Source organism: Saccopteryx leptura, chromosome 2 (genome assembly GCF_036850995.1).
Source record: "Saccopteryx leptura isolate mSacLep1 chromosome 2, mSacLep1_pri_phased_curated, whole genome shotgun sequence".
In the NCBI taxonomy this organism is placed as follows: Eukaryota; Metazoa; Chordata; class Mammalia; order Chiroptera; family Emballonuridae; genus Saccopteryx; species Saccopteryx leptura.
The window spans coordinates 158,743,349-158,758,359 of NC_089504.1; the positions used below are offsets into that span (position 1 = coordinate 158,743,349).

The window sequence follows — 15,011 nt, forward strand, 5'->3', positions numbered from 1 at the left end:
TGGGCAAACTAGCTCAAGTGGAAGCGGCTTTAGCTGCGTTTTCCATACGTGCGAGTCTTTGTCTACTCATCTGCTGTAAGCTACGTATTTTATTTTGATTTAATATTATTTTAATTAATATTTATATATATTTTATATTGTTTTCCATTTTTGGGGCTAGAAAATGCTTATTTTATAAACCGCAAAAATAATTAAAGTAATAAATATATAAAAATAACTATATAACACAAAACCCCAAGATATAGCAAAAAATCCACGATACAAAATTAGATATATACAATTTAAAAATCCGCGATACAGTGAGATTGTGAAAAGTAAACCACGATATGGTGAGGGATGACTGTACATTATTTTTCATGTTTCGGGCCCCAAAATTAAGGTGCATCTTACATATGGGAGCGTCTTATACATAGGGAAATACGGTAACAATGATATCCCCTCAGGAGTATCACTAAACTTTGTTGCTGCTTATTGTGCAACACTCCCACAACACAAGCCCACAAACTAATACAATGGTGATATCTCTGACAGCCTAAAGAAAAAAATGGCTGTTAGGACTTCACCTCAGACCACATGCCAAGTAGTAAGAAAATGTTCCTAAGGGATTTTAAGCAAAACTGTAACAATTTTGAGAATTATGTCTAAATTCCCAATATAAAACTCTACTCAAATAAACTGGTTATCTACTTCTTGGACATTAACAATCATAAATTCTACTACTTAGAAAATATTTTCAGATCTGGCTGGGTGACTCAGTGGATCGAATCATCCCCCAGTGCACCAAAATTCAATCCCTAGTAGAGCACATACGAGAAGCAACCGATCAGTGCACTACTAAATGAAACAACTAAGTGGAACAACAAGCGGATGTTTCTCTCTTTCACTCTTATATTAATGGAAAAATTAAAAACTATATCCAAAAAAAATGTATAAATTGTTACTTACAAAATAGAGGGATGTGAAATACAGCATAGGAAATGTAGTCAATAATATTATGGTAACTATGCATGGTGTCAGGTGGGTACTGAAATATGAGGACATCAGTGTATAAAGTATATATCTATCTAACCACTATGCTATACACCTGAAACTAATATATAACTCTTGAATGTGAACTATAATTGAAAAATAAAATCTTAAAGTTTCATATTTATACACTGCTGACAATGTACATAAGTACAGGTAAAAATTCCCTTATTCAAAAACTCTTAAGGCCAAAGATGTTTTGAAATTGCAGGTGACATAAATCTTAACAGTGGGTAATGGTGTTATTTGCTAGATTTCTACACTTTTAGTTAATTGTTTTCCATTTGAACCTAATACAAATTTGAGACTATACAAACCGTGTTTCTCAAGTTTTGCATAACAGCTTTAGTAGCCATCAGTAGACCTTATATTTAACAATTATCTCTGTAGTATTTGCCCACTGCTGATTCTCTCTATCACTTGTTCAGCATTTATTAATTGGAATTCTGTAAAGATGAGTCACTCATTCTCCTCCATTTGTCTATTTATTTATTTATTCACTTACTCATTTACTTCTACCACATGGACTCACGAACATTTACTCTACAGTTTCAAAGCTAATACTATCATTTTTTACTTTGCCGTCGCAACTGTTCCAACTTTGGCCTTTAGGGGCTCTGTCAATTTGGATCCAGTGTTCTTACAGTATGCCTCCCCCCCATCCTTTTCTGCGTACCTTCTTACTGTGTGGCAAAAATAGTCCAGGTACATCTTAAATTTTTCAGTCACAGAATAAAACACTTCTACAAATACTTCTGGTTCATTTTATTAAAGAATGGTGTTTTGAAACAAAAATTTGGTCGCTAGATGAGCTCATTATTTCTGAGGCACCACTGCTTCTAGGTGAACGTGACTATGAAATATATGTATGTACATAAACCCACAAATATACACACATCTGTATTTCTCTATATCTGTCTAAATTAAATACTACTAAGTTCATACTACCACCTCTTATCCCAATTCAACACATAAGATTCATTTTAATTTTAGCCTTGTTCCTTTCTTTCTGAACTAAGAAACCTAGATCTTGTTATCTATATGTACTGATTTGTTCACTTCGAAAAGAAACAGCATATATAGAAAGTAGTTTGTGAATTGGCAGTTCACTATCCCTATGAGAAACACATTTACAAACCGGATTATATTCTTTTTGTTACTGGCTCTATTACCCAGTCAAGATACCGTTTTCCAAAGTTATTTAGATTCCTTATTTTCTTCCCCATCTGCTTTCATGTGATATTATCCACTTGTAATACAGTTAGGTACATTTATTATGTTTGTGCCCTATTTTTGGTTCTCCTACATTCTCTATATTTTTAACTATTTATTTTTTCGGCACATGACAAGTAGGCTACAAATTTTAAAAGCCTAGCTGTGAAGTGTGAATGGACCTGGAAGGTATTACGCTAAGTGAAATAAATGAGTCAGAGAACAACAAATAACTTACGATTTCACTTATATATAAAATCTAAAGAACACACTTGACCAGGTGGTGGCAAAGTGGATATAGCAACAGACTAGGACACAGAGGACCCAGGTTCAAAGCCCTGAGGTCACCTGCTTGAGCATGGGATCACAGACATGACCCCATGGTCGCTGGCTTCAGCAAGGGGTTACTGGCTCTGCTGTAGTCCCTAGTAAAGGCACATATGAGAAAGCAAATAATGAACAACTAAGGTACTGCAACGAAGAACTGTAACTTCTCATTTTTCTTCCTTCCTGTCTGTTTGTCCCTAATTGTACCTCTGTCACCAAAAAAAAATAAAATAAAACCTAAAGAACAAAATAAACGAACAAACAGTACTAGTAGAAAAGGAAAAGGGATTAAGAAATATAAATTGGTTGACCCTGGTCAGTGGCTCAGTGGATAGTGTCAGCCTGGCGAATGGATGTCCCTGGTTTAATCCCCAGTCAGAGAACACAGGAGAAGTGACAATCTGCTTCTCTCTTCCCTCTCCCCCAATTCCCTCTATCCCACCCACAAACAGAGGCTTGTTTATTTTTTTTAATTTTTTACGTAAGAAGCAAGAAAGCAGAGACAGATTTGCAAGGATCTACCTGGCAAGCCCACTAGGGGGTGATGCTCTGCCCATCTGAGGCAGTTGCTCTGTTGCTTGGCAACCAAGCTATTTTAGTGCCTGAGGCAGAGGCCATGGAGCCATCCTCAGTGTCTGGGACCAACTTGCTCCAACCGAGCCATGGCTGCAGGAAGGGAAGAGAGAGACAAAAAGAGAAAAGAAAGAGGGAGAGGGGTGGAGAAGCAAATGGGTGCTTCTTCTGTGTACCCTGGCCAGGAATCAAACCCGGGACATCCACATGCCAGGCCAACAATCTACCATGAGCCAACTGGCCACAGCTCCAGTGGCTTCATTTGCTTGAGGATGGCCCTACACTGAGGACAGCTCGGTGAGTCAAAGTGCATCATCCTCCTTGCCTGACCAGGTGATGGCGCAATATATAGAGCGTCGGACTGAGATGTGGAGGACCCAGGTTCGAGACCCTGAGGTCGCCAGCTTGAGCGTGGGCTCATCTGGTTTGAGCAAAGGCCCGCCAGCTTGGACCCAAGGTCGCTGGCTCGAGCAAGGGGTTAGTCAGTCTGCTGAAGGCCCATGGTCAAGGTACATATGAGAAAGCAATCAATGAACAACTAAGGTGTCACAATGAAAAACTGATGATTGATGCTTCTCATCTCTCTCCATCCTTGTCTGTCCCTATCTATCCCTCTCTCTGTCTCCAAAAAAAAAAAAAAAGCAGGCTCTTATATGTGCTATAAATAGTTCAGTATTCGAGCATAGGCCCCAGATGGGGTTGCTGGGTGGATCCTAGTCAGGGCACATATAAGAGCCTGCTTCCTGCCAACCAGGCGGTGGCACAGTGGATAGAACATTGGAAGGGGATGCGGACAACCCAGGTTCGAGACCCAGAGGTCATCAGCTTGAGCACAGGCTCATCTGGTTTGAGAAAAGCTCACCAGTTTGGACCCAAGGTTGCTGGCTCGAGCAAGGGGTTACTCGGTCTGCTGTAGCCCCACGGTCAAGGCACATATGAGAAAGCAATCAATGAACAACTAAGGTGTTGCTACGAAAAACTAATGATTGATGCTTCTCATCTTTCTCCGTTCCTGTCCGTCTGTCCCTATATCTATCTATCTATCTATCTATCTATCTATCTCTCTCTCTCTCTCTCTCTCTCTCTCTCTCTGAAAAAGAAAAAAGAGCCTGACTCCCTATCTCCCCTCCTCACACTTAAAAAAAAAAAAGTACAAATAGGTAGTTACAAAATAGTAATGGGTTTGTAAAATACAGCAGAGAATATAGTCAATAATACTATATTAATTATGTAAGGTGGCAGGTGGGTATAAAGCATTTAATTGTATAACCACAATGCTGTACACCTGAAACTAATACAAAATAATAGTAAATGTAAAACTGTAACTGAAAACTAATTTTTTTTTTTAAATAACAGAAATGCCAGTAAGGTCATATTAAATGAATCTGAATTGGTTTGGTTTTTAAAAAGCCTACCTGTCATTTATAAATATAAGAGAAAGCTGGTCTCAGATAGGGATCTTTGTTACAAAAGGGAGATTTCCTAACCTTTGTAAAAACAGAAGAGGCTTTAAACATTTACATAAAAAGGAAAGAAGCAACAAGAAAGAATGAAAAAGGTCCCTTATATAAGGAGTTCATGTGGAGAGCTGTATACAATAGTAACTCTGAAGCCTCAGAGTGGGGACCAGAATCACCTGGAGAATTTATTTAAGCTCTGCCCCTAGAACTTTGGGAAGGGACAGGAGACATTCTAACAATTCCCCAGACAGTGAAGACACTTCACACTCATTTACAGTTTTTGGCTTTCTTCTTTTTTATTTTTGGTAAGCACCTAACTTGCTATTTTAAGCACTTAATACTTCATAGCTTTGTTAATAATATTTTCTAATTATTAAGCTTTTTGAAACTTATAAGAGTAATATTTATCTCATTACTTTTCACAATTATATATTGCAGGTACATGGCAATTTTTATTCTATTTATTTATTTTAACTTTAGTGAAAGGAGGGGAGGCAGAGACAGACTCCCGCATGAGCCCTGAACAGGATCCACCCAGCAAGCCCACTACAGGGCAATGCTTTGCCCATCTGGGGCCCTTGCTCTGTTGCAACCAGAGCCATCTTTTAGCACCTCAGCCAGAGGTCATGGAGCTATCTTTAGCATCCAGGGCCAACTCACTCTAACTTAGCCACAATGCAGGAGCAGAGGGAGGGAGGGAGGGAGGGAGGGAGGGAGGGAGGGAGGGAGGGAGGGAGGAAGGAAGGAAGGAAGGAAGGAAGGAAGGAAGGAAGGAAGGAAGGAAGGAAGGAAGGAAGGAAGGAAGGAAGGAAGGAAGGAAGGAAGGAAGAGGAGGGAGAAAGGGAAGGAGGGAGGGAAGGAGAGAAGGAGGGAGGGAGGGAAGGAGGGAGGGAGGGAGGGAGGGAGGGAGGGAGGGAGGGAGGGAAGAGAGAGAAGGGTGGGAAAGCAGATGGGCGCTTCTCCTGTGTGCCCTCACTGGGAATTGAAGCTGAGACTTCCACACTCCAGGCCGACAATCTGCTACTGAGCAAACCAGCCAGGGCTGGTACATGGCATTTTTTATTAATATTAATTTTTATTATCAATTTTTGTTTTTACATCTTAAATCAACAACTCTCTCCCAAACTTCCTTACTGTATCAAAAAAATTTTAAGTTGAACCCCTTAAAATAATCTTTAAACCATCACAGTTGTCTAGTTTGTACTGAAATTTTAAATGCTGATACTCTTTACCAACCATGGTATGTGGAAACAACACTCTAACTAGCTAAATGAACTACATAGCCAGGGCACAGGACATTTTTACAATAAATTATATGCGACCCTGGCAAGTTGGCTCAGCAGTAGAGCATCAGTCTGGCATGTGGAAGTCCCGAGTTCGATTCCGGTTCAGGGCACATAGAAGCACCCATCTGTTTCTCCATCCTTCCCGCCCTCTTTCCTCTCTATCTCTCTCCTCCCCTCCCACAGCCGAGGCTCCACTGGATCAAAGTTGGCCCAAGCGCTAAGGACAGCTCCATGGCCTCTGCTTCAGGCACTAGAATGGCTCCGGCCACAGCTGAGAAACACCCAGATGGGCAGAGCATTGCCTCCTGGTGGGCATGCTGGGTGGATCTCGGTTGGGCGCATGCGGGAGTCTGTCTGTCTGCCTGCCTCCCCACTTTTAACTTCAGAAAAATACTAAATAAATAAATGAAAAGCCTAGGCCCCATATGTAAGGTCACAATGTATGAAATCAAAGTGTCAATAACCAGCTAAAAAATCATAACAAGAACAAAGAATTAGGCCATGGCCGATTGGCTCAGCGGTAGAGCGTCGGCCTGGCATGCGGGGGACCCAGGTTCGATTCCCGGCCAGGGCACATAGGAGAAGCGCCCATTTGCTTCTCCACCCCCCCCCTTCCTCTCTGTCTCTCTCTTCCCCTCCCGCAGCCAAGGCTCCATTGGAGCAAAGATGGCCCGGGCGCTGGGGATGGCTCCTTGGCCTCTGCCCCAGATGCTAGAGTGGCTCTGGTCGCGGCAGAGTGACCCCCCGGAGGGGCAGAGCACTGTCCTCTGGTGGGCAGAGCGTTGCCCCTGGTGGGCGTGCCAGGTGGATCCCGGTTGGGCGCATGCGGGAGTCTGTCTGACTGTCTCTCCCCATTTCCAGCTTCAGAAAAATACAAAAAAAAAAAAAAAAAAAACACAAAGAATTATGCTAGTTTGTAGAGTAATTCCCTTAGTTAAAAAATGAACAACTTTGTATTTTTCCAAGTAAATGACTTTAGTTGTTCACAATGGGAGAGTAAAGCTTGATTAGTAACCCACGAGAACTATGCATATTCACATCTATGTTACAGTGCCTTTTTTTTTTTTTACCTCAGTTGTATTTGCTTCCGTTTTTGCAGTTCCTGGTTTCTGAGTTCTTCCAGGCGTCTGAGTTCTTCTTGACGCCTCATTAAATCTATAAAATATTGATTAACCATTAATATTTTAGTTTCCCTTGTATATTCTTATATCAATGAATAGAGTATTACTGGCAATATATACAGTAACTCATTCATACTCATGCATCTAATGTCTCTATATTATATCATCTTATAATAAAACAGCATAGAATCTGTAATTAATCCAATCAATATTCTTTTTTGGGCCTGTTTCTTCATGTCTATGAAGATAATAAAATTCACCCTTTTGTTCAGACATTCAAATAGGTAACTTTTTAAAACAAAAGGACTAAAATATACTAAAAACAATAAATGGTAACTGTATTCTCACTTAAATCTTTAAAAACAAATCAGAATTTACAGCAGTAAATGCAAAGCTCAAAAAGATGCTTTGGGAGATATCAGCAGAGTGCCGATAAGAACCAGACCAAACAGTAAGAATAGTGGCAGGACACTGTATAACAGGGGTCCCCAAACTTTTTACACATGGGGCCAGTTCACTGTCCTTCAGACCGTTGGAAGGCCGGACTATAAAAAAAACTATGAACAAATCCCTATGCACACTGCACATGTTATTTTAAAGTAAAAACAAACAAACAAACAAACAAACAAACCGGGAACAAATACAATATTTAAAATAAAGAACAAGTAAATTTAAATCAACAAACTGACCAGTATTTCAATGGGAACTATGGGCCTACTTTTGGCTAATGAGATGGTCAATGTGCTCTCACTGACCATCAATGAAAAAGGTGCCCCTTCCGGAAGTGCGGTGGGGGCCAGATAAATGGCCTCCGGGGGCCGCATGCGGCCCGCGGGCCGTAGTTTGGGGACCCCTGCTGTATAATGCTCAAAGAACATTCATTCCAACACAATTTGTGTAAGATTTTCCTACACCAAGTCAATGTCTTATAAAAGCAGGTAATGAAGAAGTAATTCCTGAAAGAGGTAAAAGGATGAATACTGAGATGAACAATACATTTGAAAGAAGACAAGCATTCCGCTGGCACTGCACTTGCTGTATCAACAACAGGACTTCCACAGTACTGTATGTTAAGAAAATTAACACTTGTTCTGCATATCTGAGACACAGTAGACCAACTTTCCGAGTGCGAAAAATCTTTGTAATATTGTACCAAGTTATGTATACACACATGCATATATTAAAATACACCAAAATATTAAAATACTCTGCATGGCACAATTACTGGCTGCCCTCATTTTCCTTGTCTCTCATGTTATCTGAATTTCTAAAATAAACATAAATTATCTCAATTTAACATATCTTAATAAATCGCTACATTCAGAACTTACATAAAACTAACAGTTTCAGTTAACTTTCTATGTGCCAATAACCCTATTATCATAACCATAAAAAAGGTGGCACCACAACCCTAACAAGGTAAATATTACCCTCCTATTTTATAGATTGGAAACAGACTGAATTGTGTATTATAGACAAGAAAAAAGATTTAGATAAGTTATAAACGTTCTCTAGCCATCCAACTGGAATACACAGACAAATCTATCCATATTACAAAGCTTTTTCCAAAATTCCAGTATCCCAAAGCTGGATAATCAGATGCAACTGGAAAACTTGAAAAATTAAAATTAAAAAACAGATTTTGGTACTCTTCAGCAAAGTCAGTTTTGTTTTAGGGGGTAGGGAACAGGTGATTATATTAATATGCCATTTGAGATAACGCTTAGCTATCTTAAAAGATATCGAACATGATTACAATGATTTCAAACATTTACACGATTAGTTGTCAATCATAATTAACTGCTCATTAGAATTATTTAAATACCTTTTAACCACAGACCAAGGAAATCAAAATCGCTAGAGATGCAGACCAGACATTGGTATTTTTTCTGAAGTTTCCTAGGTGACTCATTGTGAACCAGCAATGAGAGCCACAAAGCTAATTACTTTAGTGGGAGAAACCTAGTACAGACTAAAAATATATACTGTATTCTACTTATATTCCTAAGAGGAAATTTTTCAATAAGCCAAAATATAGAAAATGTCCTACTATCATCAATTATCCAGAACTGTAACAATTTTATTAAAGTTTTGTAGATTAGCTGCTCTTTAATTAGAGACTATCTACCATGTGTAATTAAAAACGTAAAAATATGCATTACATTTTCGTCCATGAAAAAAAATAAAAACATAAACATTTTCTGACTACTGGGTTGTCTCCTTAAAGCTGTGCAAACTGAGAAAGCTTCTATAACCTCTCAGATCACATTTCCTTTCCTATAATATTGGTACCATAATTAGCTCACAGTTCAGACAATCAAATTATCATATAAGCATAGTATCTGATATTAAATAGGAGTAATATCAACTTAAAACTACCATTTTACACTTACTAAATTATTTTTTAAGTTTTGTTAATATCCAAAGTTGCTAACATTTCACTAAAGTGTACACTGCCATAATAATATCCATCTTGGGAAAAATAACCAAAAATAGGTATAACTAGATATGTTTTTTATCCTTTGATCCAGTAAAAATCACACACAGAAATATTTCTCAAAAACATAATCCAAGGGTACAAATAAGCACAAAGACATCAGCTGCAGTACTACTGATTGCTAGACCAAATAACATTGTTAAAAGCTTACCTAACAAATTTAATGATAAAATATAAAATATCGATATTATAGTTTTAATATATCATAAATACAGATATACAGCAAAAAGTAAAAGAGGTGAATATAGACAAATTTTAAGTTGATTTGTTTGTAAGAAAGTGTTTACTCAATTTAATGCCCTACAAATCATGAAAACCAAATATATGCTCTGATTTAACAGGTCCACTTTCTAGAAATACAAGAATCGAATCTACAGATTGAAAGAATATCTATTCTCAAGGAAAGATTGAACTATTATGGTGTACAACAAAATATATCCTGAATACAATAATGGATAGATGGAAAGATATAATAAAACAAATATGTAAAATGTCAAAAACAGAATAAGTAGTGAATACCTTGATATTCAAGGTTATTTTGTTTAAAATTTCTACTAACAAATGTTGCTGGCTTAAGCAAGGGGGTGGGGAACATCCTGGATAAGTCACTAGGCTTTATGAAGAAAAAATTCATATGGCAATCTGGCAAAAGGATCGCACCACTTGGGGGAGGGGGGATTCAAGGTTATTTTAGACTTCCCCACAGAAACATCCAATGCTAGAAGATAATAAAACATGTTATTAAGCACTTAAGAAAAGGAAGGGGGGGTGGGAAAATCCATGCATTTTTACCATTCAAGCACCAGTTTATTTATTTAGTTATTTTTTATTTTATTTTTTTTTGTATTTTTCTGAGGCTGGAAACGGGGAGAGACAGACAGACTCCCGCATGCGCCCGACCAGGATACACCCGGCACGCCCACCAGGGGGCGATGCTCTGCCCCTCTGGGGCTTCGCTCTGTCACGACCAGAGCCACTCTAGCGCCTGGGGCAGAGGCCAAGGAGCCATCCCCAGCGCCCGGGCCATCTTTGCTCCAATGGAGCCTCGGCTGCGGGAGGGGAAGCGAGAGACAGAGAGGAAGGAGAGGGGGAGGGGTGGAGAAGCAAATGGGCGCTTCTCTTGTGTGCCCTGGCCAGGAATCGAACCCGGGACTTCTGCACGCCAGGCCAACGCTCTACCACTGAGCCAACCGGCCAGGGCCACAAGCACCAGTTTAAAGTACAAGGATTGCCTGACCTGTGGTGGCACAGTGGATAGACTGTGGACCGGAAATGCTGAGGATGCCGGTTGGAAACCATAAGTTTGCTAGTCCAGTGGTCAGCAAACTCATTAGTCAACAGAGCCAAATATTAACAGTAAAACGATTGAAATTTCTTTTGAGCGCCAAATTTTTAAAACTTAAACTATATAGGTAGGTACATTGTTATTAACTTAATTAGGGTACTCCTAAGCTGGCCTTTACACCAAAAGGCCAAATACCTTTTGGTATTTGTATTTTGTGGAAGAACCACACTCAAGGGGCCAAAGAGCCGCATATGGCTCACGAGCCGCAGTTTGCCGACCACTGGCCTAGTCAAAGCACGTATGAGAAATAATCAATAAACTCAAGTGAAACAACTACAAACTGACCTCTCCCTCTCTCTCTCAAAATCAATAAATAGCCATAACAGATAGCTCTGTTGGTTGGAGCCTTGGCCCAAGGCACAGAGGTTGCTTGTTCTATCCCCAGTCAGGACACATACAGAAATGAAGAGATTTTCCTGTTTCTCTCTCTCCCTCTCTGGCTAATATCAATAAACTAAAAAAAGTATTTTTTAAATAAAAAATGAAAAATAGCCTGACTAGGTGGTGGCGCAGTGGATACAGTGTTGACTTGAGATGCTGAGGACCCAGATTTAAAACCTAAAGGTTGTCGGCTTGAGCACGTGTTCACCAGCTTGAGCATGGGGTCACAGATATAACCCCTGGTCGCTGACTTGAGTCCAAAGGTTGCTGGCTTCAGTACAAGATCACTGGCTTGAGCAAGGAATCAGTGGCTCAACTGGATTCCCCCAGTAAAGGCACATATGAGAAAGCAATCAACGAACAACTTAAGCGCCACAACTACGAGCTGATGCTTCTCATCTCTTTACCTTCCTATCTCTGTCTCTTGCAAGAAAACTATTAAACAAAATTAAAATTAAAAAAAAAAATAAAATGTTTAAAAAAATAAAGTACAAGGATCACAGAGTACTTCAGGAAATGCAAGAAATCCAGAAAATGTTGTTTCTATAAATCTTTCTCAGAAATTATGAGGACAAATATTAGATAATCATGTGATGAATAAAAAAGTCATTACTCAATCTATTTAAAATAAAGTTAAAAGGTAAACACATATAAGGATTTCTGCTAAAGAACATCAAGTCAAAATAAAACCAATATTGAAGAGACAGGTGCACTTCCACATTCATTATAGCATTACTGACACTAGCCAACATATGTAAAAAACCTAAGTGTTCACCCACAGATGACTGGATCAAGAAGATGTGGGATAGGGGATAAATGATGATGGAAAGAGACTTGACTTGAGGTGGTTAACACACAAGACAATATACAGATGATGTATTATAGAATTGTATTCCTCAAGACTATATACTTTTATTAACCAGTCACCCCTATTAAATTCAATTAAAAAACATAAATAAAAAAGTGTGGCCTGCCTGACCAGGCGGTGGCAAAGTGGATAGAGCATTGGACTGGGATGCGGAGGACCCAGGTTTGAGACCCCGAGGTTGCTGTCTTGAGCACGGGCTCAACTGGTTCGAGCAAGGCTCACGAGCTTGAGTCCAAGGTCGCTGGCTTAAGCAAGGGGTTACTTAGTCTGCTGCACCTCCCCCCCCACACACCATCAAGGCACATACAAGGAAGCAATCAATAAACAACTAAGGAGCCGCAATGAAGAATTGATGCTTCTCATCTCTCTCCCTTCCTGTCTGTGTGTCCCTACCTGTCCCTCTCTGTCTCTGTCTCTGTCTCTCTGTCTCTCTCTCTCACACACACACAAAGTGTGGCCTGATCAGGCAGTTATGCAGTGATAGAGCATCGACCTGGGATGCTGAAGACCCAGGTTTGAAACCCCGAGGTTGCCGGCCTGAGTGCGGGCTAACAGACATGACCCCATGGTCGCTGGCTTGAGCCCAAGTTTGCTAGCTTGAGCAAGGAGTAAACTGGCTCTGTTGGATTGCACCCCCCTGCCCCAGTCAGGGCATGCATGAAAAAGCATCACTGAACAAGTGAGATGCCATAACTACGAGTTCCTGTCTGTCCCCCTCTCTTCCTCGCTTAAAAAAAAAGTGTGCTGTACATACACATCTACAAAACATATGTACAAAAAGATACACAAATATATACAGACACACAATGGAGTATTATCCAGCCATGAGAAATATATATCTTAGCACATTTTTGATGCGTATTCCCTGCCATTTGAAACAACATAAAATGATTCTTGAGACTATTATGCTCAGTGAAATAAGCCAGAGAAAAACAAATACTGCATGGTATAACTCAGAGGTCAGGAACTTTTTTGGCTGAAAGAGCCATGAATGCCACATATTTTAAAATGTAATTCTGTGAGAGCCATACAACGACCCGTGTACGTTAGGCATTATCCAATAAAAATTTGGTGCTGTCCCGGAGGACAGCTGTGATTGGCTCCAGCCACCCGCAATCATGAACATGAGCGACAGGAAATGAATGGATTGTAATACATGAGAATGTTTTATATTCTTAATGTTATTATTTTTTTCTATTAAAGATCTGTCTGTGAGCCGGCTGCAGCCATCTAAAGAGCCACATCTGGTTCGCAAGCCATAGGTTCCCAACTCCTGGTATAACTTATATCTAGAAAGAAAAAAAAAGTCAAACTCTCAGAAACAATAGACTAGAAAGGACCAGGAACTAGGAGGGGGAAATAGAAAAAAGTTGGTAAAAGGGTAAAAACTAGCCTGACCAGGCGGTGGCACAGTGGACAGAGCGTCAGACTGGAATGTGGAGGACCCAGGTTCGAGACCCTGAGATTGCTAGCTTGAGCACGGGCTCATCTGGTTTGAGCAAGGCTCACCAGCTTGAGGCCAAGGTTGCTGGCTGGAGCAAAGGGTCACTCAGTCTGCTGAGGCCCCCCCCCACCCCCCGTCAAGGCACATATGAGAAATCAATCAATGAACAACTAAGGAGCCGCAACAAAGAACTGATGTTTCTCATCTCTCTCCCTTCCTGTCTGTCCCTATCTGTCCCTCTCTCTGACTCTCTGTCTCTGTCACACACACACAAAAAAAGGGTAAAAACTTTCAGCTAAGATGAATAAGATCTGCAGATCTAATCAGCTAATACTGTAGTATACAATTAAAAGTTGCTTAAAGAGAGTAATATTCTCTCCCCTTGGGATATCTCGGTCAGTAGGAGTGTTGTCCCAATGCGCCTAGTTTGAGCATTCGATCCCCAGTCAGGGCACATACGAGAAACAATCAATGAATGCATAAATAAGTGGACAGATACTAGTTTCTATAGTTTGTTGAGCTAAATTTTGTTTAACGCATTTGACAATAGCACAATTATTCAGTGATTTGATTCTAACTGTTCAATAAACATTTCCTGAATGGGGTATGGGGGGCAAGATTTTTATTCTAAAGGAAATAAAAATCTACCAAAAGGATTGAGTGATCAAATTTTCACCTTCCTTTTTTTTTTTTTTCCACCTTCCTTTTTTTTTAGCACACAAGAGAGAGACAGACAGAAAAGGGGAGAGATGAGAAGAACCAACTCACAGTTGCAGCACCTTAGTTCATTAACTGCTTTCTCATGTGCACCTTGACCAGGGCAGGGGGGTGGGGGTAGGGAGTAGGGGAGAACTCCAGCTGAACCAGTTGACTCCTTGCTCAAGCCAACAACCTTGGGTTCAATCCAGTGACCTTGGACTTCAAGCCAGCAACCTTTGGGCTCAAGACAGCAACCATGGGGTCATATCTGTGAAACTGCGCTCAAGCCAGATGAGCTTGTGCTCAGGCCAGCGACCTCGGGGTTTCAAACCTCAGTCCTCAGCATCCCGAGCTGATGCTATAACCCCTGTGCCACCACCTGATGAGGCAAATTTCCACCTTCCAAAGAAATGCAGCTTTAGTATTAAAAAATGATTTATAGAAAGATAGCAAAAAGTCCAATAAGAGAGATAGTGCATCCCTGGCTGGATTGCTCAGTAGATAAAGCGTCGTCCTTGGCTGAGGTCACGGGTTTCATCCCTGGTCAGGGCACATACAAGAAGCAACCAATGAGTGCACAACTAAATGGAACTAAGTACAACAATGAGTTCATGCTTCTCTCTCCTCCTCTTTTTTTCTCAAATGAATAAAAAAAATTAAAAATAAATGCTACTGCAGAAATGTCGACAGGCATTGGTGAGGTCTTGATCTCTGAGAGCAGACAAGAGGGTAAACATTTACTGAAATCTTAAATCAAAAACAAAACCAGCCT

The 15,011-nt window shown here is 40.2% G+C and overlaps 1 protein-coding gene across 1 annotated transcript in view; it reads right to left on the bottom strand.

Annotated features, from left to right (window-relative positions):
• PSPC1 (paraspeckle component 1) overlaps positions 1-15,011 on the bottom strand; it is an 89,620-nt gene that overhangs the window by 33,089 nt on the left and 41,520 nt on the right. Inside the window, exon 5 of the mRNA XM_066369137.1 lies at positions 6,955-7,039. Coding sequence (XP_066225234.1) covers positions 6,955-7,039 — 85 coding nt within the window. The remainder of the gene's footprint in view (positions 1-6,954; positions 7,040-15,011) is intronic.